The sequence below is a fragment of the Dreissena polymorpha genome, chromosome 6 (assembly GCF_020536995.1).
Source record: "Dreissena polymorpha isolate Duluth1 chromosome 6, UMN_Dpol_1.0, whole genome shotgun sequence".
In the NCBI taxonomy this organism is placed as follows: Eukaryota; Metazoa; Mollusca; class Bivalvia; order Myida; family Dreissenidae; genus Dreissena; species Dreissena polymorpha.
Genome location: NC_068360.1, coordinates 75,141,607 through 75,166,978, shown reverse-complemented (window position 1 = coordinate 75,166,978; position 25,372 = coordinate 75,141,607). Strand labels below are relative to the sequence as shown.

Below are 25,372 nucleotides of genomic sequence, written 5' to 3'. Positions count from 1 at the left end.
CTTCCGAGAGAGCTTAATTCAGCAAAATGTGAAGTAGCCTATATCGTTTTTAAGTCATTGTTAATAACTTGAAGGTGTTTACAAAGCGCTTAGAATTAAATAGCATGTGCTCTGGTTAACGTGATAAAGATTGAATACAATATGGATGTAGAAAGCTGAAATTAACAAAAGATTAAAAGGAATTAAGCATTTAAGTGATTGGAATTGATCTTCTGACAACCGATTCCAAGCGCGTCTATTTATCAATTTAGCCACAGCATCAGCTGATCTGACATGAAGCACATTGTGGACATATATTTACAATAATTATAATATTAAATGACATGAATGACTCGACACATTTGCAATGTAAAAACTCCAAATTATGTTCATATTTGTATCTGAATAATGTACGTGAATCACTATTCGTTGCTATTTTAAACAAGAGAAGTACGTTTATAATAATCTTTCATCGCTAAATGGTGGCAAAGTACATGCTTGCGCATATTAGGCCATTATAAGAAATTAAACTTAGGGTAATGATTATATCAATCTCTTCATTAATGTAACTAAAACGTTAGTTTGAAATGTACATTTCATACTCATTATAAACCACGGATTTCGATTTCATAACACAAAGTTTACTTAACATTAAAGGGGCCTTTTCACAGATTTTGGCATTTTTTAACTTATTCATTAAATGCTTTATATTGATAAATGTAAACATTGGATCGTAAAAGCTCCAGTAAAAAATCAAGAATAAAATTAAAAAAAGGAAAAGAACATTGCCTGGAGCAGGTTTCGAACCAGTGACCCCTGGAGTCCTGCCAGAGTCCTGAAGTAAAAACGCCTTAGCCTACTGAGCTATTCCGCCGAGTACACCCACTTGATGTATTTTATACATTATATAAGCAATCTTCGTAGTTGCACAAAATTTAACGACAAAAACAGAACTCTCCAAATTATTCAATCGTTACGCGTTGCAACGCTTTATAATTTTTAGGTTTTAAAATCGTCAAAAGATGCATATAATGGCTATATTAGAGCATGGTAAATGTTCAGTATTACTGTTTCCTCACAAATATCATAACTAAAACGAAAATTTGCGAATCTGAAACAACTTTTTTCAATTTTGTCAATTTACCAAAGCGTGAAAAGATCCCTTTAAAGTTCAAACAATAGGCTATTGAGCAAAAATGACCGTTTGTTTTACTTTCACTGAAGAGGGTCATATATTTCTTTCACACTATCATGTGCGCAAATACTGCCACAGTGCATGCGATTTTCATCCTTTTTACAAAATGATTATGTCAAAAAAATAGCTTATTCTTGATTGTCGTTCGTAAATCGACCTTGGCATATTACATTAATCGAGGCAACATAGTTTCTGTGTATGTGTAATTTATTGCTGTTGTTCCAAATATTCTTCAACTTAACAGAACTTTTCGAACTCCGGCAGAACAATAAACACCACATTTGTGCAATCATTATAAGTATTATGTTTTGATTATAAACCGTGGAAATCATTCCGACGCAAAAGACCTTAAAATGCATAAAAAAGTTTTCAGTCCGTTTCAATGCGATTGAACATGCGGTTATCTTTAGAAATTTGGTAAAGTCACGCCCTAATAACGACGGGACATATTTCATCTCTAAAACCGGTCCTCGGTATAAAATGAGTACATTGCGTTAGTTTACGCGATGTCAATGGTATATTATATCATGATAGTTAAAATAAATTTAGATTTTTATACTTTTTTGGAAACGTACCGCTGTATTTTCAATATACAAGACAAAGGAACTGATAGAAATTCCGTATTTCTGAGTGTGAAATCCGAATCCGTATTCAACGTTTAGAAATCCCAGACTAACGTTGAGTTTATCAAGGAAACTTAGTTCATACCTCCTTAAACGATCTTGGAAAATATATTTAAACAATATATGCATCGAGGTGACGACATTGCTATTGTGTTCTATCGATTCAACTTGCGTCGTTGAAGTAAAGTTGAATGAGTGGTGGTCTGTCATATGGCGCCATTAATGCATGTATTATGTTGATGCCATTATATACTGTACTTATGCGCGAAATATTCTTTTGTGTAATAATACTAATTTTCCGAGGTTTTCTTGTGTCGCCGTTTTTGATATTTCAAAGGTGGTAGAAAAAAATTATGAATGGAACAGGTCATGGACGCGATGTTCCATTTGGTTGTATCGGACTCTTTGATTGTGTTAAACATTTTTTGGTTTCAACACCACACAACTATAACTTATCGGAACACAGCAATCGGTTCTAAGAGTACAATTTAATAACAGCTAAACTTAGCTCCGCTTTTGTTGAAGTTTCAGCCTTTCCAAGACTTAGGACATTTTCAGTTTAACTGTAATAGAATGAATTTTTATCTTGAGGATTGAACTCAAACTTCCAGTTATTTCGCAGCTAATGTATTATTTTTATTTTAATTACTATTATATTTCTTCATCTCATATATTTTTCAGATATGGCCATTATTAAAAAAACTTTTTGAATTTTAATTGAAAACTAAGATCGTGCATACGATATTACAAGATGCTATTGAAAATTTTGAATGTTCAAACAGCTATACTTCATATGGTTTTACTTTTGTTTCGCATATAACATGCCTCGAATTTGTTTAAGTCAATTTTGAGTTGATGATATAGAGATTTTGTTTAGTTTACTTATCAATGCATATTTCTTATTTTAACTTTCGAGCCGCGGCGAAACAAAATTGAAGCCTAGAGAAGAAATTGTATCGGAAGTATTTCATCAGTTTTTATGTCTGCATGCACACAGAAGAGAGAGGTCACAATGTTCACGTAATGTCATCGACAATAAAAAAATGGGATTATGCAAATGCCTGTACTACATACAAAAACGTACTACATACACAACTACACGTGGATTCTATGATAGTTAAATAAATATAATAAAACATTCAACCAATGATAAGACTTCAACAGTAAAGAATGAATAACCTAAACTTATATCTCATGTTCATTGATTATTATTAGTGACGTCTGTGTATTCCATGAATGTCAGTTACTTTCGTTTCATCGGATTCTTTTCACAAAACAAATGCTTTTCATTCGAAGATGATGTAAGACATGATTATTCCTAATGTTGGAAATGAGGCACAGTGTATGATCATACGATATCTACCCTACCAACACAATTACGTTTGCAAAGAGTCTAGTTTGCAAATTACAAACATTTATTTGAGCTTACTTTTTAATGCAGACGTTATTATATGCATTTAAGTATACGAAGAAGACAGACAAAGCCGATTAGGTATAGCGAGTAGCCTTCCAGGCATTGTTTGTGATTGGAGGCCTGCATCATCAACATGTTCATTTCATACGTTGTATGTGCCCTCATGTTTGAATAAGATACCAGATGTTACATTCTGAATTTCTGATAAATGCTATCCTTCTAGAGTGCACAGACACATATATATTTGGTTATAATCTTTTCTCCTGTTAGAATGTAGATGCCTTTTCGTTTCTTTAAATGGCTTCCTGTAGATTGACAAGTGGTTACATAAAATGGCTATCTTTTACTTTGGTTGAATACCTATAACGTGGTCTAAGTTGCATCGGTCAAATTACAAGTATGTCTTTTTAACGCATTTTTTTATATAACACATTGGATATGTATCTATTTTTGAAGACAAACACATAATTTGAGAATCAGTCAACAAATACTAATTTATATATGGCGCTTTTGCTTAGTGCAGACATAAGTAAAAACATCTTTGACGTCGGTATTGAGAAATGACGATTGCTCACTGTAAGCACGATCTAAATGTATCCGAGCAACCCAAATGGCATATGTCTGATTATCCTAATTAAGTTATTAATAGTGAAGAAATAAAATGTTTTCGTATTTCAAGCCGTCCCCTATGCACAGTCTTGCACAGTGAGTCGTGCCTGGTGACATTTCCAAACCAAGCCAGCTGTCGTCGTTTGATGGTCACTAGAAGGGGTTCTTGTGGGCCAACACGTGCTGATGTCATGTCTCAGACGCACTAGTTGGTCTTGTTCTCCAGGAAGGAGATGCGGAACAGTCTTCGGAGACACGTGTGTTCAAAGGCCTGTATCTTGCGTTCTGTGAATGGTCAAGGTCTCGCAGCCGTATGGTAGACTACCAGGGACTTGTAGAGCCTGTACTTGGTGGCGAAGCTTATGGTGGTGCTGCTTGTCTACAATCTTCTCCGTCTAGCCATCGCTGCAGTTGCCATGGCGATTCTTACTCGGACCTCAGCGGTGCTGGTGGTACTCTCCTTGGATATGGTTGCAGTACTTGAAGGTGGTCACTTCTTCCAGTTTCTCGCTCTGTGCTTATATTTTTTGTTGTATTTTTTGTGCTTTTCCCCACGAACATCTACTTCTTCGTGCTGACTTCCATCCCGTATGATCATGCTCTTAAGTAAAGTTTGTTGGTGAGGTCTTGGAGTTTAATGTGGGTACCACTCATGAGGTCAATGTCATCAGCTATTCTCAAGTTGTAGATGGGTCTGTCACCGATGCGGATGTAGGCGTGGTGGTCTGAGAAAGTTATCTGAATAATCTGTTTAAGGAAAATGTTCAACAGGACGGATGGGGGAGAGAAGGCAACTCTGACGGACACCACTGATGTCCCGAAGAAGTCACCCATCTGTCCATTAAGACGTACTGCACGGCTGAAGTTTTTTGATGACTTGCTCAAGCCATAAATAATGTTGAACCCTCTCAGAACATGTCATAGGCCATCACGCCACACGTTTTTGAAAGCTTTCTTGAAGTCTCTGAAGTTGTGTAAGGTCTCACTTCGTTTTAGCAGATGCGGTTACGAGGGTGTAGTTTACAAAAGTACAAAAGGGGTAGGTACAGACAATTTAGCCCGAAATATAAGGGAATTCCAACTTTGAAATTCGAATTAACGATGGGTATTTTAGTTAAATTAAAAAAAACACGAAATTGATATGAAAACAAAAGTTCGATATAGCGATTCCTTGGAAATAACAATATTTGAAAAAGCGGTGTTCAAATGTAAATATTGTCGTGGACTGTATAGACACTTGATTATAAGATAGAAACACGTTTTAGGTGTAAATTCTTTCGTTTCTGCACTCGGATATATATCCGGTAAATTACGCAGTACTAAATCATTAAATTTTGTTTGACATGTTGATTTAACTCATATCAACGATGTCTGCATAGTAATGTTATTTGACACAGCGTGAGCTTGTTTATATATATGTCAACATGTCTTACTGTACTCTTAACGTAATTATGATGTTATTTTGAGTTTATTACTCACACTGTGGAATAAAATGTTCTAAAAAGATTGATGTATTGTTAACGTTAACAAAAAAAACAGCACAACGTTCAGATGAAAATTAATACATAAAACCCCACTATCCGATTATAACAGGTCCCAACATCCCGTTACAAGTTTGAATACAGTTCACGCGGAGGTTTTGCGGGTTGCAGTAGGAAACATCACAGAAGACGTAAATCCCCCCATGGAAGGCAACAGACGCGTAGTTTTGGAACATGAACTGGATTTCGTGTGCCGCCACGGAAATCACGTGGGTGCTGCTCTCTACCTCGCAGCTGCAATACAAAAACAAAATGCAAAAATAAATAAGCGCACACACACTATAGAAATAATTACGATTTCTCAAGTTGTCAACGTTAGACCAATGCTTTAACACCCTATGTACGTCGATAATCCAAACTGAGTTGGATAATTCAAACTGAAGAAAAAATGTCGACCGAAACTGAAACTGAAAGGTAGGTGATTATTTTATCATTTCTGCTTGTTTAGTAACTATAAGGACATAATTGTTCTACACATGTGATAATGAATGTCTGACACACACATGCATTTTGAGCTTTACAATGATTTAATAGTTTACTAGTAAAAAACGATAAATTTGCCTTCGGAAAATGCTAATTTTCGTGAATTTCGAACTATTTGTTGAATTATTTACACGTTAATTGACAAAAGAGCGAACGAAACTGTAACAGAGATATGCTAAATTATATCATGAATCGTGTTTTTCTGTGTTAAAATCGTGTGTTTGCAGGACGGGTATAAAAGTTTATGGATAAATCAAAACTGATATGAACATTTCTGTGGATAATAACCAAAGTCAAAATGGATAATTTAAAAACTGCGATGTATTGAACATGTTTTCCAAAGACAGGTTGGATATTCTTCTTTGAAAATAACTATTTATAACCAAAAAACACGATGTATAATGGAATATAAAAACTTCTTTCCACGAATATCAACATTCACTTATTTGTTATTAGTGAAATCAATTTCAACGGAACTCGCATATATATACAATTGATATTAGAAGCAAAATTAGCATGCGAAATTTGCATTCCACGTTCACAGAGATGCCATGACACGTATTCCATGTCATTTTGGATAGCATGAAAAGCATAGAAATTCAAATGTCCCTACTTATTATGTTAAAGTATTATACCAGATACCCATTTTGAATAAGTACAGTATCCAGCCGCGAGTCTTTTTCAAGCGCAGGTCTGGTATAGCACGATTTAAGCAGCAGTTTGATTTCTGGGTCACCAACAGAACTGAAAACTTTCACATAGACTGTGTCTCCCGGGAGAAAATGAAGAGGGTTACTGTGTAACTTATTTTGGAAGAAGGAGTCACTGAAGACTGAAATGCTAATGCTGTTCGCATCGCTTTGTAAACTGTTTGTTGAGATGCTGGTTATGATATTTGTATCGACTGCATTGCAATGTACGTTTAATGTCCAGTTGAATGCTGTAGACGCTGCAATGTTTTCAGGATCGAATCTTAGCACCATCTTGTTCTCAAATATGTTTAGATTATCTGAAACCTGAATAGTCAATCATGATTTTAAATGGTTATTTTTGAAATAAAATATTGTATCACATGAAAACTTTTAATTGAATTAACAACATGAAAATAAAACACTAACAAAACAAGTATCGCAATTATCACATGATGATATAAGCAGTACCTTTTTTCGCGTCATACATTCGTGGAAACTATAATCGTACACAAGAACTCCATCAATAAATCCATTTCGTGCACTGCCTTTACATGATGCTATTCCTAGGTACATTTGTATTTCGGTATTGTACATGTAATTCGTGAAGGAATTACGTAACAATGTAAGGTTGGAAGTGATATTCCAACCCTGATCTGAACAACCGGGCTTTACTACACTCATCATGGTGGAATCTGAAGTAATAATATGTCATTTAACAGCGCTGTGTACAGTCCTGTGATACATTTGGACGAGTGTCCAGTTGACATACCAAGTGTGAGTATTGCGGATTAATACAAACTCAATTATATCGTTTTATGCCACGCAACACTGTTAAATCATATTTGTATAAAATGCCTTTTATAGTGTTTCAGTTATTTTGCGCACGTCCAAAAAGGTGTAATAGTGGGTGGTGACGCGGCACTAATGACGACAGCCGATTGGATAATTTTAAAAGGTGTATATTAATAGTACTTTATTCAAAGAAAATCTACGAATATGAACTTGAGTTAACATTAGCGTTATCTTACAATTTGACACTATATTAACTATAAAGGAACCAGACGTACTAATTGATAAACAGGTTGTATTTTCGTTCGACCATTTCTGATTGTTGCTGCAAACTCCCGTATCAAGTCCGTTCATGAAATAACCATAGTTGCAGCTAACGTTTGACAGAGACCCGTATGTTGTGGAACTTGAAATCACACGGCCGTTGAACGGCGCAAAGGGAGTTCCACAGTCTAAAAATAAAAGCAAAATTTTCAACGACGTACTTTCTACAAAACTTAATATTGCGTTTGGCTATGGTGTTAGCAATTAGTTAACTAATACAATAAATCATACCAATACGTTCACAGTTCGGAGCTTCAGAGCTCCACGTCCATTCCGTACAAGTTGCACTAGAATTCCCTATAAGGCGATATCCTTCATCACAGCGAAAGTACGCTATGTTATGATTCACAGCAATGTGTCCCTTGGTAATGTTAAGAAGCTCACAAGCTGTAATGTAAGTTGACATAATGAGCAAACTCTTAAAGCACTGTATTGCATTAAAGCAGCTTTGTGACAGATATTAAGCTAAATATAAATGCGATAACACACTGGTTTGTCTCAAGTATACACCACTCATTAAATACAGGTAATTAAGAACCATTTTATCATATATAAATAAAAAAATATATCAGAATAGGGGCTTTTTGGGGAAAGAGATAGTTTGAAACTTTGATATTTTGTCAACAATGTTATGTTAGGCAGTTCCATTTATAAATATATAGTTTTCACTAACCTTGTACAAATATTTCCCTTTCGTTTTTGGCTTCATAGTCTTTGACGTAACAACTTTAAAACATACTTGCATACATCTGACAATAAGACAAGTGTTTCGCAGTTTTTATGAGGGTATTTACATAAAGCGATTTTATGTATGCCTTAAGAACTGACTTTCTTTACCAAAAACAACCACTAGCATGTTGTAAACCTATTATACCTTTTAATATATTTATGCTATCAAATCTGAATATTCCATCCTTCGTTACATTGGCACGAAAAACAATCTGTAAAAGAAATTGCGTTAAATAAATCTAACTTGTTTAAAATGTAGCGTTTAAGTATTGTACATGAAACAACCAATCAAATGCATGCTAATCGACATAATACCAGCCATGTTAACAAAATACACGGACAATTTTCCGTCATTGCTCTGGAAAAGTCGTATGTACAGTTTATTTTGATGGTGTATTTATGTCCGATGCTTTAAATGGTTATATATAACACAAATGCATATGTCAACAAGGTGACTGTGCATAATTTTCTATTTTAACATAACTAACAGACATGTTCTGCACGATTTACACATTACCCTGAATTCTTTCTCCTCAATGAGAATTACGGTTTCATTCATCCACATTTTGCCTCGTTGAGTGAATTTCCAAATCGAATCTAGTTCATGTGTAACGTTGTTTTCTGTTTCTACTTTGGCACGTATTTCCCCAAAAGGAAATAATTTCTGGACATTAATTTGGTACAGTCCTGGTTGAAGGATGGGTGATGTCATTGTAAAACTTATAAAGCTCTGTTCTGATGTGTTTTTCCACTTCATTTTGTAACAGGTGTCACCTACATAATTCGTTTTAAAGGCAATGTCGTCATTATATTTGTCAGTTATGCAAGATGAAAATAGGCCATTAAGCCTTAACAAATATTACGATGTAAACAAAAACAAATTCAGTATGTTCCTGTATTTCTGAAAGTCTGCATAACAAAATGTGTATTGTATTAACTTATCAAAACTATCACAATTCAATTAAATTCGTTTTTTTGTTGAAATCAGAATGGCATACTCTTTCAACCAGATTTCAAATAAACTTGTGAGTGTTCATGTATATAATACATTAACATACCCTGGTCAATATAATGAAAACTGTCATTCGCTTAAAATCGAACGTTTAATGTAGCGTTTCCTTCCATGGTCTGCACAGGGGAGTTGTCGTAACAAATACACGTGTCATTGTTTGCAAAAGTACAACTCGCTTCTGGTACTGTAAGAAACACGGTTTGAAGGACGCATTTTTGGTCCGCGTCACTCCATTGCCCATGTGCTCCGCACGTGGAAGTTGATTTGCCAGATAGAATGTAACCCGGAAAACAGGTTATTATCACAGTTGAATTATATGTAGAAGATCCAGCAGACAGATGACTGTTCTTTGGGGGATCGAAGAGCCCACAGTCTATTTTAATAGATAGATACAGATTTGTGTACTTCACAAATAAAATACTATAATCACTAATAAAGATTTACTTATATGAATCAATTTGTTTCTATTTGCTTAATGTGTGCATATTCCCTTCATTCCTCTTTACAATTTGCTGAGTATAATTCAGGATATATTCATGGGATTCCAATAAAAGTGCTAAAAATGATAGACGGCTGAAACTAAGAGTGCAGTGTACCAGAAACATTTTCTCATGTTTTACAGAAGTATTGCGGAGCAAAATTATCTTAGCATTTTAATAAAACTGTGTACATTGATATAATACATTTATTTACATTGAACAGTACCATAACACTTGTAAAATTATTTTTGGTGTTATTCCACCAATGTTTATTTGTATAGTCCGTTTCTTGTATGAAGCATACCTCTGCGAGTATTGAAGGTATTTTAATGAATGTTCATGAAGGTTGATACAAGTGACGTTTAGAGAAGTATAAGTATTATTACTCTCCCCTCAGTATTTTCATCTGTTTATTTTTCATGTGTAGAGCTAATATTCAGTACATAATACTTGGTGGATTTCTATTGTTTAGCATTACTGTATTAGTATTGTAGGGAAATTACTGGACATAAGAATACGTGTTTTGCATATTTAATTTTTATGATGAAGACATATTAAAAGTTTTTAATTGCTTGAGACGTTTTGAGATTGTATGCGGATTTTATGCGGACTGACAGACATAGTACCTCAAATTAATCACCTCCCTGCGGTGGTATAGTACTTAACAATTATTAAAACGTATTTTTAATAAAACAAATGGCATCAAATCAATCATTTTAATAAAAGAAAACCCACCAACTGGTGAACACGTTTGGCCAGTACTGCTCCACTCTCCAGTTATGCCACATGTGGAAGTTCTTCCGCCGTTCAAAACGTAGCCTGTATGACACGTGATGGTTGCTGTTGATTCGACCGTTGTTGTCGTTGCCACCACATAACCGTTTACTGGAGTTGACATTCGTCCGCAGTCTGGTATTTATAAATATTCAAATAAAAATATTCAAAAAACATATATTAAAAATTGAACATATAAAATGCACATATAAAATGAATTGTATATACCTGTATCGATCAACCTGCACATATATTTTTATTATTTTATTATACAAACGAGATCATTCCCTAACACATAATTAAACAAATATTACAATGTTTAAAGTTTTTGTATAAATAATTTTAAATATGTATATTACTTAAGTCGGAATACCTATCAATTTAAAACCTGCTGCAATTAATCATTTGAGCAGGCTGTCTTGGTATCTAGAGCATATTAACGTTCACGTTTCACTGCTTAAAATTTATAAATGATTGTTTGAATTGATAAGAAACTGAACGTGTTCAAAGAAAAATACAGAGTCTTTCATATCTTTGACATTTTTTAATGACTTAACATTTTTACAATTAACATATTTTACTTATGTATATTGAAGAAATAACATCTTATAGTTTTTTGCAGACTTTTGAAAAAACACGGTTGTATAATACTTTCAAATTAATGTTACCTGTTGGGACACACTCTGAATATGTCTGAGTACTCCATGTGCCATTTTCTGTACAAACAGCTGATTCAGACAGTGTGCTTGATGTGTTGACCACATGGTAGCCCGGATTGCACGTCATTACAGCCTCGGAACCGAAAATTGTCGTGTTTGTGTAGATTATTTTCTGATTTTGTAGCACACTAGAGTTTCTAGACCATTCTCCACAATCTTAAAGATACAAGTAAAGACATGTTTAAAATAACATGTATTTTAAAGTCGAATGGCTGATTAATGAAATACTTGAAGGCAATAAAGGTATAAATAAATGGCATTAACCTTATAAGAAAAATACAATTGGCCACTGATTGTTCTTCATCGTATCAGAACGGCGTAAACAGACACTCATCCTTATTAACCACCAATTAATAATTTCAGCTTTTATGTACGTTCTTATTTATGATACCTGTTGGGACACACTCTAAACATGTTTGAGTACTCCATGTGCCATTCTCTGTACAAACCGCTGATTCTGTTCGTGCATTAGTTTTGTTGACCACATGATACCCTTGAGTGCACGTCATTACAGCCTCAGAACCAATGATTGTCGCGTTTGTGTAGATTATTTTCTGATAAGATAGCGCACTAGAATAACAACGCCACTCCCCGCAATCTAAATGTTGCAAATACATGCGTTTTAATATAACATGTATTTCAAATTTAAAAGGTTACTCAATGAGAGAGTCGAGGGAAATACAGACATGATTAAATGACCACAGCCATCTAAAATTACTGTAATAGTTTGCTAATTCTTTTTACTACCATAAAGGCTTAAAAGCAAGAAGACCGTAGATCGTAATGAATTCAAATGTTGCAAACACAAATGCCACTATTTGGTGTACTTCTGAACGACATTGACTTCCAATTAATCTTAAGATTAAAAAAAAAGACACATTATACATCTGTGGCAAAATTAACGCTGACCGTGGAACTCCTTTAAGAATATTGTGCTGATGGTGCGATGGTTTTAAATAGTGTCGACGCCACACGGCGACATATAACACACATGAACTAATATATAAAGATTACCCTGAGCTTTTGTTAATATGAATGCAATCATTAAACATGATTATATATGTGCTGTCAAAGCCTTGATAAGCTTTATATTGTCGTTTGCTAATGATGGCGGCAACCTTAGTCTGGAATTAATAACGTTAATACGGTGCACTCATGTTGTTAAGAAATTTATTCTGAAAGCTTTCTGTTTATCCAAACGATTTACATGGATTCGAGTCAGGATTCACCTATAGGAATACACTGCGAGTATATTGGTGGACTCCACGATCCATTCGATAAACAAACTGCCAACTCGGTGTGCGAGTTTGAATCATTGAAGACATGGTACCCTGTATCACATGTCATTAGGGCTGTGGCTCCAACAAATGTCGAGTTGAGGTATGTAATCATCTGGTTCCTTGAAAAATTGGCTAAACGAGGCCAATGTCCACAGTCTGAAAAGGTATGCAACCGCAACTGGCATGAGTTACATACCCTCAAGGAGAATACATATGCAAGTATATACATAGCCTAAAGCAAAATAATAAAATAACCACATTCCATTGACAACAGTACCATTGCTTGAGATTCCGTAACAATAACATGATGATATTTTTACACTGATGTTTACTTAAAGGTATTTTTCAATTAAGAAGAACAATCTTAACATTAAATAAATAGTATTCACGTACCGACTAGGGTACACTCAGCCATTGACCATGTTCCGTTGCTCTGACATTGAATAAAATCCTGGTGGCCGTGTCCGTAGCCAGTGCGACATTCCAACTCGATTGTAGAAGGATAAGTTGTCGAAGAGTAATTTGCCAATTGTCCATTTCCTATTTGAGGCGGTGATCCACAATCTAATAAATTTAAATACACGTTTTATTAAATATTTAATTGATTTATAATTACGTTGGTAGGGCATATAATGACACGTATTCACCTACCGACTAGGGTACACACAGCCATTGACCATGTTCCGTTTCTCTGACATTGAATAAAATCCTGGTGACTGTGTTCGTATCCAGTGCGACATTCCAACTTGATTTTGGAGGGATAAGTTGTAGAAGAGTAATTCGCCAATTGTCCATTTCTTATTAGAGGCGGTAATCCACAATCTAATAAATTTAAATGCATGTTTTTATTAAATTATTAATTTATTTATAATTACATGGGTAGGGCATACAATGGCACACTAACAAATATTCTTTCCAAAAAATTGGATTCAGATTGGATACAATGCAAATTAAAAAAAATATTTTCAAATGATAAATTAAGTATATATGTGAGAAAATAAATTATTCAAACAGCGTAAATATGCCCTAGCGTTTACAAAATACGTTATCTTCAGGGGCTTAGACAAACGTGTTCCATGTTTGTCGATTTGCCGAAGACCATAGCTAGAGAAACTTCTTTGAGTCTCTCACAGTTTGCGTTTTTTATCTAACCATTTGTCTTGTGTTTCGATGTTACATAGGTTGACGCTTTCGAATGAGCGATAAGAATCACTGACATGTGTTACAACGGTGAATCTGTGGACTAAACGGGTTTTACAGTGAGATAATGCAAGATCATGCGATTGTGTAAATCCAGTTTCTCTCGACAAGTGTGGAAACGAGCTGTGTTCTGAAACTTGTTGGCATTCTATATGCTACAATGGGTTGTTCAGAGAATACGGGGTAATCTTAAACATTTGCTTGGTGCCTTAATTTGGACCAGTGGTGGTCGAAAATGGCATGTACGTGTGCATATTTGGCAACTTAGGTTGGTGAGTAACCACACTCGGACTTTTCGATTAAGTTGAATTCGTTGTATATCGAAGCATTAACTCTGCAGTCGTCTACCTTTTACTGTAGCCGGAGATATATTGCCGTCAGTCAACACACACATGTATATATATTGTAATAGCCTTTGTCTTCGGGGCTAAAATGACGCTTATATGTGCATATCCGTTTGACACATAGATGAAGGCTATGTTAATGCAGCCTGTCTGCTGTTGACTGTCTGTTGGCTAAGCAAAAACATTAGTAGAGCGTTTGATGATCTAAATAATGAGGCAGTATTCGGACATGCGTGTTGCTCCTTTTTGCTGGTAAATTTGTTGTGATGAAGGCGTTGGCGTGTTTTAGCTCATCTTAATTCATTCAAATGCAAGTTAGTATCGTCGATAAAGCGCAACCAACAGTGAGATTTCAAATGAACCAACATGTGAAGCTGTCGTGAGTTTGTGTTACAGAGATGTTGGCGTATGATGGATCCACTTTTGTTCTCATGGTTATACCTTTGAGTCGAACGTAACGCTTTCAATTTAAATCGCAGTTGTTTCATTTTAAACTCAATGTAAACAGTTTTACAATATAGTCTGTTATTTGATCGTTTGCGTTTGTTACCCAGGCATTATTTTAAGCAACCATTTTATTTCGGATATTTATGTTAAGAGATAAAGCATCCATAGAAATACCAAAATAATTATCGTTTGCGATTGGGCATGGCAACACCTTTTAAAGTAAGTCCATTTTGTCATGTATGCAGGAGGGCAGGTTTTCAACAAATAGTCAAAGAGTAAAATAAAACTAACAAAAACATGATCATTGGGATTTCCATTCACTGAAAACATTTGGGCATTCAGGGTTGCCAGGTTTGTAAATTTTACGAATTGGTGGCTGTTGGGGTCTCGGCAAAGAAGCAGTAAAAGCTTTTATCTTATAAGGTATTTGACAGAGTGCATTTGTTTGCGATTGAGCAGTTATGTTTATTGACATCAGTAAGCAAGAAATTCCAGATTCAACATATTTTCATAAAACGAGCCGTATAATGATGATGAGTTTGTGTTGAAGGCATTTTGATTGACTTTTGTAATTGAGCAAACGTTTAGTTGCAACGAAGTGCTATTAACAATACATGTACATCCGTTGCAGTGAAGTGTTATTTAAAATTGAATTTCTACTTTCAGTTAAACTATTTATTGATATTTACAACGATTTTCCAGTTATGCAACTTCGGGTTTTATTAAGATTGTCTTTGATGACGAAATGCCATATCATCTATTTATAAAAATAATGTCTTGATATTATTGTCATAGGATCTATATTTTAAAAGTTCTGACTCGTAAATCTTTTAAGTACCAAGCAAATATCTTTTAGTATGCATAGTCATTTGTATTAGAATTGTAGTTGCAGTATTGGTAGTGTTTAACCATGATTGTTATAGTTGATGCAAAAGGAGCTTAAATAAACAAGAATTTCAATATGTAGTGTAGTGTAAAGTTTTATATAATATATATATATATATATATATATATATATATATATATATATATATATATATATATATATATATATATATATATATATATATATGCACATACATATATATATATATATACATATATATATAACACCATTTCAGCAAGAAACGAGTGGGTACAATATTCACATACACATACAAACACACATAAACGTGCATGCACGCAAACATATACATACCAAGACACACATATACATATACAGACGTATATATATTCACATACATACACATATACATACAATAAACATGAATATGAACTAACACATATACACATATACATATACAAATCTATGTTAATTCTTTTATGTTTCTTTTACGCCCTTTTTAACACAAGTAACAAAGGTGGAAGGCAATGCATTTAGAAAATATTTGAAGAACAATTTAGCCATATCCTATGCTATAAAAGGAATATGTGCATCATAAATAAACGTATTACACACTTTTTAAATTTAAGAAATCTTGTAAACCACATATAGAATAGTTCCATGTATTCAAATGTATTGCTTATATAGTGATCTATATTTATATTTATTGTTTTACTACACATGTAATTCTTTGTTATTTTATAATTAAATGACACTGAAAAATAAGTTACATATTCATAAAATGTATGTCTTCCAATAAAACACACATATATATATATATATGCATGCCTATGTATAGCTTACAATTAAAATACACTCCACAATATATAAAAAGCTATGTATATGTGTTGATTAATATTTATTAGTATAGTTTTATAACTTTTTTTGTTTTCTTCAATTTTTTTTTATATATAATGGTAAATATATTATTTATAAATTGTAATTTAAAGTCATTATTATTATATCTATAATAAATTATTTATTTATACAAGCTGATTGTTTTTAATAAGTGATATTATTTTTATCACTATCAAATATTAAGTAAATTTTATGTAACACATCTATGGTATTTTATACATACTAATATATTTTTAATAATCAGTTTGCACTATAGCATATACTGTAATGGAGAAGGCTATTAAATTTAAATGATCAATATTTATTATTACCAACTGTAATACTTCTTATTTAGTACTACTAATTTTTACATTTCATCTAATTGACAATTTTAATTTTGTTAAATATTCAAAAAAATATTTATTTTTCAACTTATTTTCCGTGTTAACCTTATTAGAAAGACACAGCGTTTATCTTGTAAAGCTTTACAAAAATTTACAATATTTATGAACTGTTTAAACTACATCAATCTGAAATGGTTTGTCACGCATGTAAGCACAGTTATGCACAAATGGATACTGTCCACTGATAAATAGTGACGACACTGATCGCCGTTATTTCGCAGGTCGTTGTGGCCATGGCAGGTCTAACCAGGTCTGATAGTCCTCAAAGTCTACGCGGGTCACCTGTTCCTGTGCATTCCTGAAGAAAATAACCCCATTACGAGTCCATACACTGGATACTTCGTCAGTCATTTTTCTTTTTATACTCATAAAGACCTCCAAATTCAGAGGCTTGAAGCCTTCTCTAATAAATATACCTGTTTTGCGGAGAACACGACCTTGCGTAAGCACTGTGTTACGAAGAAGCCTGGTCTGAAAGAGCACAATATTGTCATTCTTTTCTTCCAGTCCTTTCTTTAAGCAATTTGCGATATCGATTTCGATGGTGGTTATTAGGCAGACCAGTTTGCTGTTTCCTCCTGTATTTGGTAGTTTCATCAGCTGTTTCCAATCGCTTGAATTGTTTTCTGCCTTCTACAAGTTCTTCGATATGCGATATTCCGCTGAGTATGATGTTGTTGCTTCGGCTATATTGATTTGCCTAACGACAGAATCTTCAAGCTTAGAATTCACTTCTTCTTGTTCTGCAAGTTCAGTGTTGAGGTCTTTACTTTCATGTTTCAGACTTCGCATTTAAAGATCCTTAATTCCAGCACTTCGATTTGTTTTGAAAGTGTCTTCGCGATTTTGTCGTTGATGTCCTGTATTAATTATTTCATGGTATCTCTCATTCGTGTAAAGTCTTTTTCCATTTGTTGTTTCATTTTTGTGAGAATTTCTTCAATGGACGTATCAACGGTTGATGCAATATTTGTTGCATTTTAATGTCATTTATTTCGCAGGGAACGTTGCAATCCGGTTTCCAATTTGTCTCTCCAACTTTCGACATTTTTGCTTTACGCGTTTTTAAAAACTTTTTTGGAGTCAGTTCGTTTTGTGATGGTGATGCTTGTAGTTCAATTTAACTGATGCTTCCAGTGGAATTTATGTCCCTTTTACGTTTTTGTTGTCAGTCGACATCGTGTGATTCACCTTATAAGGTTTGCACAGTAAAGTCAATTTTGTCGAGCGTGCGTGACCTTCACATTGAACCCGTTATACATTAATTAATACCGTATAGGTAACATCAGGTAAAAAGAAACATGGCCGCACCCAATACAATTATATTGAAAACGTTACCGTGTCATAATGATTTAATTCAGATGCATGCCAAGTTTTCTTTTTTCAGGTAGTTACATTATTTATCCAGTGCTGCACAGACATTAAAACGACACTGTTTCAAAATGTTTGTATTGCTTAAATGTAATATTTAATAACTTATTTTCACGAGATCAAAAAAGCCGCCATAACTCACTATTTCCCCGTTCAATAAATATATTTTGACTACATTCATAGTCAAATACTTTTATCTGTTGGAGTTTGTAACACATTTGCATTTTTTTATATAATGTTAAACAATTCGTAAGTTTTTAAACAGTGCATGAGTCTAATAACCATAATGAACAAATGTGTTGAATGACCAGTAAATGTATGTCTTACACTATTTTTTATTCACTGTAATATAAACATTACGCATAAATCATACAGATAAAACTTCAAATCATCAATATAAAAGTATTGATACATAGTTCAAAGGTTTGTTTTGTCAATGCATTATATTCAGTAATAATTATGTTAAGAATGATTATGTTATAATATGATTGAACATATGATTTTTGTTAACAATGCCATCATATTGTTCAAAAGATAAATAATGTTCATATAAACAGAGTCAAAATGTGTAAACAATCATTTTAAAAACAAATCATATAAAAAATAAAAGCTGCGCCATGAGCGCATGATACGCCCGTCGTTCGCCAATGAAGTAGTAAGGTAATAAATAACCCTTTGAATCATTTTTTTACTTCAGTTTATTTGTATTTGAATACATGGTTTATTTTATAAGTACATGAGCATGGAAATCACGAAATTTTGACGAACAAAGTCCCATAACTCTGGAACGACAATTCAGAATTCCGTCAAAAACGAAAGGGGATCAGGGTTTATCAATATTAAGATTGTGTTGAAATTTGAAAAAAATCCATCGAAGGATATTTGAGCTACAGTAGGACATTCAATGAAATCACGAAATTTTGACGAACAAAGTCCCATAACTCTGGAACGACAATTCAGAATTCCGTCAAAAACGAAAGGGGATCAGGGTTTATCAATATTAAGATTGTGTTAAAATTTGAAGAAAATCTGTCAAAGGATATTTGACGTAGCGTACGACATTAACAGACGGACGGACGGACGGACGGACGGACGGACAGACGGACGGACAGACGGACGGACAGACGGACGCGGGGTATACCATAATACGTCCCGTCATAGACGGGCGTATAATAAGTATATACAATATGTTTTTATTTCAGTTATAGAAAATTAAATATCAGTTGCAAAATAAAACGTTATGCGCTTGTGAAAACTAAACTTGATACATGCATACTGGTCTGCATTTGGCAAATACCAATAGCAATATATGCCATTGTCATGCGTATTGCAATAACCCCATAACATATTTATTGTAATACAGGTGTCAAGTTGTGCTGGGAGACTATTCCAATCGGAACCGAAGGGATACTTTTGAAGTCTAAAACAATTCAAAGCCCAACCCCGCATGAACACTTGCTTGATTTTTTTAATATAATTATTAATAGGTCAATTTAAACAAGCAAATTCATTGAATTGATATCCCTCGCCAATATGCTTCTGGACACAAAAGTATTATATTTGACAATGAAAAAAAGCATTTGTTCAAGATACAAGGGCCATTACTCCGTTATTAACAGATGATGAACAATGCCATTTGGCGTGAATCAGCCTCTTATCCATATATATACTCAAACCAAGTTATAATGAAATCCATCAAAGCACTTCCAAGATATGGCTCCGAACACACACAAAAAACATGTTTTCAAGATATAAAGGGCCATAATTCCGTTATTAACAGATGGTGTACAATGCCATTTGGCGTGCATCATCCTCTTATTAATATATATACTCATACTCAGTTTCAATGAAATCCGCTAAAGCGCTTCCAAGATATGGCTCCGGACGTATGGACGGAAGGACGGACGGACAACGCCAAAACAATATCCCTCCGCCTATGGCGGGGGATAATAAATGTTGCGTTATGCGTAGGACGTTTAAAGAATGTAAAAATTACTATTGAACAACGATTTGCCAGTGTAGCACACAATGCAAGAGTTCGACAATAAAAGCGCATCACTTAGTTTCAGAATGCCTTTTATTTGTGCACCTTTAATGTTTTATAATGAAATTCAAAATACATGTATAATGAAATATATCGTGCATATTTTTATCATATTTCCTCTTCATATGTATACGATCCGTCTTTATAATTTTTTATATTCCATTTGAGATATTTGCATGACGTTTTATTTTAGAAACAGTAACGTAACACTTGGAACATGTCCAAATGAAGGGTCACGCATGATGTTTTCATCCGCCGTCATTTTCCTATGCTGTGATATGCTATAGCACTGTTTGAGTTATTTGTTTTAGGCAGACGGACAAATTTATGAGACAATGAAGGGATTGTTAAAGGCACGTGTATAGTAAAAAATGTGCGGACAAAGCTTTACAATTATATCATAAAAAGCTGTTAAGTTATTACAATACTATTGTTTGTGAGGTTTGGGGTTCTTTAAACCCGGTTTTAAGTGAATGTTCGTCGATCGTTTACGCCGTTGCCTCAAATTATAGTTTTTTTGTGTTTTGTTTATGTATTATATTTAGTTGTGTGTCTTATTTAGTTAATTTGTGTTACGTTTCACTGTTTGGCAATTGGTACCTTGACATTAATAACAGACCTGAAGATGTAGCAGAAGCTTCACTTTGAGTGTAATTGTTCTATTTACGTAACCGTAATAATATTCTAAAGAAAAATCATAGTTTATTGTAAAAACATCTTATTGTGATATAAACCAATCGTGGATATTATTAACAAAACAAAATGTTTATACCCGAGAAACACATACTCAAACGGATTCACGTTTACGTGTATAGAGCATTAATGGTGCTATGGCAACTTGGCAAACATCTTATTGGTCAACACAATTTCCGAGCAAGTAAACCCTGCTTTCTGGGTACTGCACTGTGGCTAGACTGACAAAATGCGGCATCACAATATTATGATGGATGGCGTCCATATAAAGATAAAACCAGGGCTAAAATCAATTACTTCCGTGTCAAAAATAATCGTCTTTTCATGCGTAAAACCATGTGATTGCACATGTAATTGTTAAAATAAAAGACATTGATCACTCATATAAAGATGTTTTCATAACTATAGTAACACGACGCAGTTTCTGTTAAAGACCAAAACAACATATGGCAACATAAACTAACCTGTGTCAGCGCAGTCACCTGCTCTTACCAGGATATCGTCAAAGGCAATATCACCTTGGAAGCTTGATCCTCTTATTCCTTCAAACACAATCTGGATAAAGTATTACATTGTTTTAGTTAATCACAACACGTGACTAAATTTCCAAAAATTGATATGTATTAATTATTTGAGTTTCAAATTTAATTATTTTAACAGTTGTTCTAAAAGATGGATAACCCAATAACTCTTACCAATTTATTTTATCTCTGTAAACAAAGAAGGTATTTTAAAATTGGTAGACAAGTAGGTGTAATTACTAAAGTTTCTCATAACGTCGTCGGATGGATTGCGCGACAGTGTATTGCGTCACAATCAAATATACTGTTTAACTGTTTAGCTAGAAAAGTCATCTTTCAATGCACTTTAAGTCTTAAAGAATATACTGACAGGAAACTTTTGTCTTGTTTCATAAATTTAAAAAGCAAAATATAGGCAAATTGCAGTTTGAATTGAGATGCTACAAGTTTAAACTTCTTATAGACACAAATGCTTGAGAATAAATCTGGACAAATTTTAAGTTTTGACGCCCTTAAACAGGCTTAAACCCCAATTATTATGAATTGCAAAGTCAGTTAAAAGGCAGTGCCCCCAGTTTTATTCATTTCACTTTGTTTCGAATTAATGTCTGTCCCTTAATGTCGGACAATTGGTAACTTTTCACTTAATATGAAGACCCTTGTAGTGGTTTTTGATATTATATCCCGCTGGTGAAACTAGATATTCACTTTGTTGATATTGCAATATACCTTTATTCAGAACAAACAAAATTGTTGTTTCTACTCAGCCTGACTCACCATTGGGATAAGCCAACCCTATACGTTTGATTATTTTGATTATTTTGCTACATTCGATCGATCATATTTCCTTCATTAACTGTAATTAACGACGTGTATCTTATGAAATAATGTTATATATTGACTACATTTATGTCATTGCAGATCCTTATAATTAATTGTATTTATCAACGCATGAGACACGTGGTACTACTTGTTACTACTTTGGAGAAGATAAATCGCAACATAAATTTTGTGTTGTAGCGTCGAGATTTTGCTCCATTGAATCGTGCTCTCGAGTTCTCACCCTTGTAATTTAGCGGTAGACATGGCGAGTCACCGTATACGCCCAGCAGAACACCGTCGAAATTGACTCTCGTTAATAATGGCAAGAACACGAGAACACAATACGAAAAAGTGAAATCACGATGCGTTAACAAGAGATCACGATATAAGTATACAGTTTCTAAGCATCACGTTTTCGCGTTATGGCCATTGTCTTTTCAAAGGTCGCAAATGCAACAATACGACACGAAAACACCATATTATTATCACGATCGTGCATCGCATTTTTGCAACTGAGCAGTTTGATCATGCATCGCATTCTCTCGCCGTCTCATTATTTTTGTGCAAACTGGCGTCGTAATTTTTCCTTATAGACTTTTGTTTTACAAGCGAGATAACGCGAGAACGCGATACGATGTCAAGAGAAGTCGAGAAATAACAATGCGAGATTAAAAGAATACGATTCGAGATATAGACAGAACAACGAAAGATCATGATATTAATATAGCGATCTCTAATAACGGTTTCGTGATTGGGGTATTGTTGCAAGGTATTGGATGCAAACGAATCAGAATTTTCTCTCGTTATATACTAAGAACCATCCAAGTTTATTTGTTATCGGTCGTTTTACAGGCGAAATGGTTATCGTTTGTTCTGTATAGTTTTTTCCTCAACTTAAATGTCAGAAGTAAGATGGGTGCATTAAAGTCATTAAATATTACTCCTTCTATCCATAAATGAATTCACATGAAAGTATGTGTTTGTTTTATAGTTAAGACCATACAGTAATTTGGCAGTTATTTAAGCAAACATTGTTCATGCCGTTTTCGTTTTGAACCCGAAAAGTACCTCATGGTCTGAATAATCATGAATCACAAAGTCACGACATGTGTTGTTGTCAAAGAATATAGATAATCTCTATTAGAAATTCTGTTTTCAGCATAACAATTTTAAATGCAGCATCAGGATGCCTCAACCTGTTATAGAATTTAGCATGACTATTTAAAATTCAATAATGTAACACAAATCATATAACTATTTATTTGATTGTGAATATATTCATTTCGTATAAATACGGATGCTCAGATTGTGAGTTGAACGCCTACCAATAAAATACTTTCATTTGAATTGCGATCGATTTGCTTGTGTCGATACTCAAAATATATATAAAGGAATATCAAATAGTAATATAAAAGTTTGTGGTTAAAAAGTAAAATACCACTTTTGATTTGTGTCGAAATGTACAAGCCACTGTTCAGCCCATTTATAAATTTGGAACTGATCATGAAAAAGTATTCTTTCTATGATATTCTTATCGGTAGAATAGCGGGCTAATACACATAAGCAAACAGTATTTCTATGCTAAATGAAGAATCGGAATTGTCAATTACGTAAATTAAAATATAATATCACAGACAACAGAGCCCGGATGTTCTCCGACATTTATTTGTGCTGTTTTCTAACATGACTGCCACACATTCCTATTTGTTGTAGTTTTAATATGACAAGTTTGTCAAAATCGATTGAAGGCATTGTTTACACCACAGTGTACGTTTATCATGATTTATATATTTGGTTGAACATATGCATACATTGAACGACTTTGGAGAAATATGTTTTGAAAAGTAGTTTGGATGTAAGTCTTTACACATATATGTTGAAATACGACTTAACCCACTCAGCTTATAACAAAACAGGCATAAAGTTGGATAATATAAAAGGTTCTTCCTTTAAAAAAATAGTCGTATAACATTATCCTCTTTTCAGTAATCATGGAAAACATTTCACTACTAGATCTATTAAAATGTTTCGAACGTGTTTTGTTTAATAATAAAGCTGATTCACAAATAACGCGTGACTTATTTAATCTGGTTCTTTGGCTAAATTAACTCATGGATTACAAAGAACATCGATCACGTCTTGTCCAGTAATATTATGTAACATAGAAATCGTTTATAATTAAAAGGAATGTGTTTTTATATTTTTTGGTTGATAGTGGACAAAAGTTGTCATCTAAAGGTTTTGATTTTTATCCGTAACAGAATACGAACAATCAGGATTTAGTAAAGGTGGTATAGTAGATGACCTCTCTATAACTAATATAAACGCCGTTTTCAAATAATGTCGAGGATTCGATGACTTTTAAACAAATAAGCCATTTTCAAAATACTTGAACAATCTTTCTTTGGCACTTGTTCATATTATTTAGCTTTTTTTCAATTGCTTATATGCTGTCAGAAATTAAAGATACACGTTTTTTGTTAAAGGAGAACTTGCTGAACAGAAGTTTTTCTAATTAAATAATTATACAAATGATTATACAATGATTATTAGTATCATAAAATGCGATATGTAAGTGTATGCCAGTTTGAAATTGGTATTTGAAAAATGAATAACTTGTTTCATGTTGCGTACCTTAAGATACAAATCACCAATCGTAAGAACAAATCCTGTCAAAACATGTAAAATGGTCCGCGTTAGCACGTTTATAATTCATCTGCCTTCTTTGTAAGTAGTATCGATTGAATAGTTTGTAATTATTAAGTATCGCTGAGATCACTTATCATATGTTTCCAAAGTTCGTGAATGTAAAGTTCTTTTTTAAGTAGAACTAGCAATAGGGTCCAGTCTTTACAATAAACTGTATAAAAAGGAAAACATGAACACAAATGAGATAAAGATATTACGATAAAAAGTTGAAGTTCGGAAAGTAAAAAGTTGCACATACAAATATTGAGATTAAAGATATCCAGAGTTATTTAGATACATTAACATACGTAAATGCCTAACGTTCTCAGTCATTTGTGTAAACGAATTCAAAATAAGTGACAATTATCAGTCGGATATAGGACAAACAATAAACCACATATTTGATGATTACACGTATTTGTACAGGGGAGTTTTTGGACGCAGTATTTGGGCACAATTTATGTCGGATGGCTAAA

The 25,372-nt window shown here is 33.7% G+C and overlaps 1 protein-coding gene across 2 annotated transcripts in view; it reads right to left on the bottom strand.

Annotated features, from left to right (window-relative positions):
* Positions 1 to 2,890: 2,890 nt before the first annotated feature.
* LOC127836231 (sushi, von Willebrand factor type A, EGF and pentraxin domain-containing protein 1-like) overlaps positions 2,891 to 25,372 on the bottom strand; it is a 29,982-nt gene continuing 7,500 nt past the window's right edge. Inside the window, exons 4-18 of one of the 2 annotated variants that reach the window (XM_052362707.1) lie at positions 21,330 to 21,420; positions 13,294 to 13,464; positions 13,036 to 13,206; positions 12,592 to 12,798; positions 11,754 to 11,960; positions 11,312 to 11,518; positions 10,605 to 10,778; positions 9,437 to 9,763; positions 8,896 to 9,152; positions 8,524 to 8,590; positions 7,881 to 8,036; positions 7,604 to 7,777; positions 7,005 to 7,228; positions 6,487 to 6,860; positions 2,891 to 5,595 (exon numbers count right to left, since the gene is read on the bottom strand). In XM_052362707.1, coding sequence (XP_052218667.1) covers positions 9,468 to 9,763; positions 10,605 to 10,778; positions 11,312 to 11,518; positions 11,754 to 11,960; positions 12,592 to 12,798; positions 13,036 to 13,206; positions 13,294 to 13,464; positions 21,330 to 21,420 — 1,524 coding nt within the window. In that variant the 3' untranslated portion in view covers positions 2,891 to 5,595; positions 6,487 to 6,860; positions 7,005 to 7,228; ... (3 more) ...; positions 8,896 to 9,152; positions 9,437 to 9,467. The remainder of the gene's footprint in view (positions 5,596 to 6,486; positions 6,861 to 7,004; positions 7,229 to 7,603; positions 7,778 to 7,880; positions 8,037 to 8,523; positions 8,591 to 8,895; positions 9,153 to 9,436; positions 9,764 to 10,604; positions 10,779 to 11,311; positions 11,519 to 11,753; positions 11,961 to 12,591; positions 12,799 to 13,035; positions 13,207 to 13,293; positions 13,465 to 21,329; positions 21,421 to 25,372) is intronic. The other variant, XM_052362706.1, reaches the window with a different exon arrangement.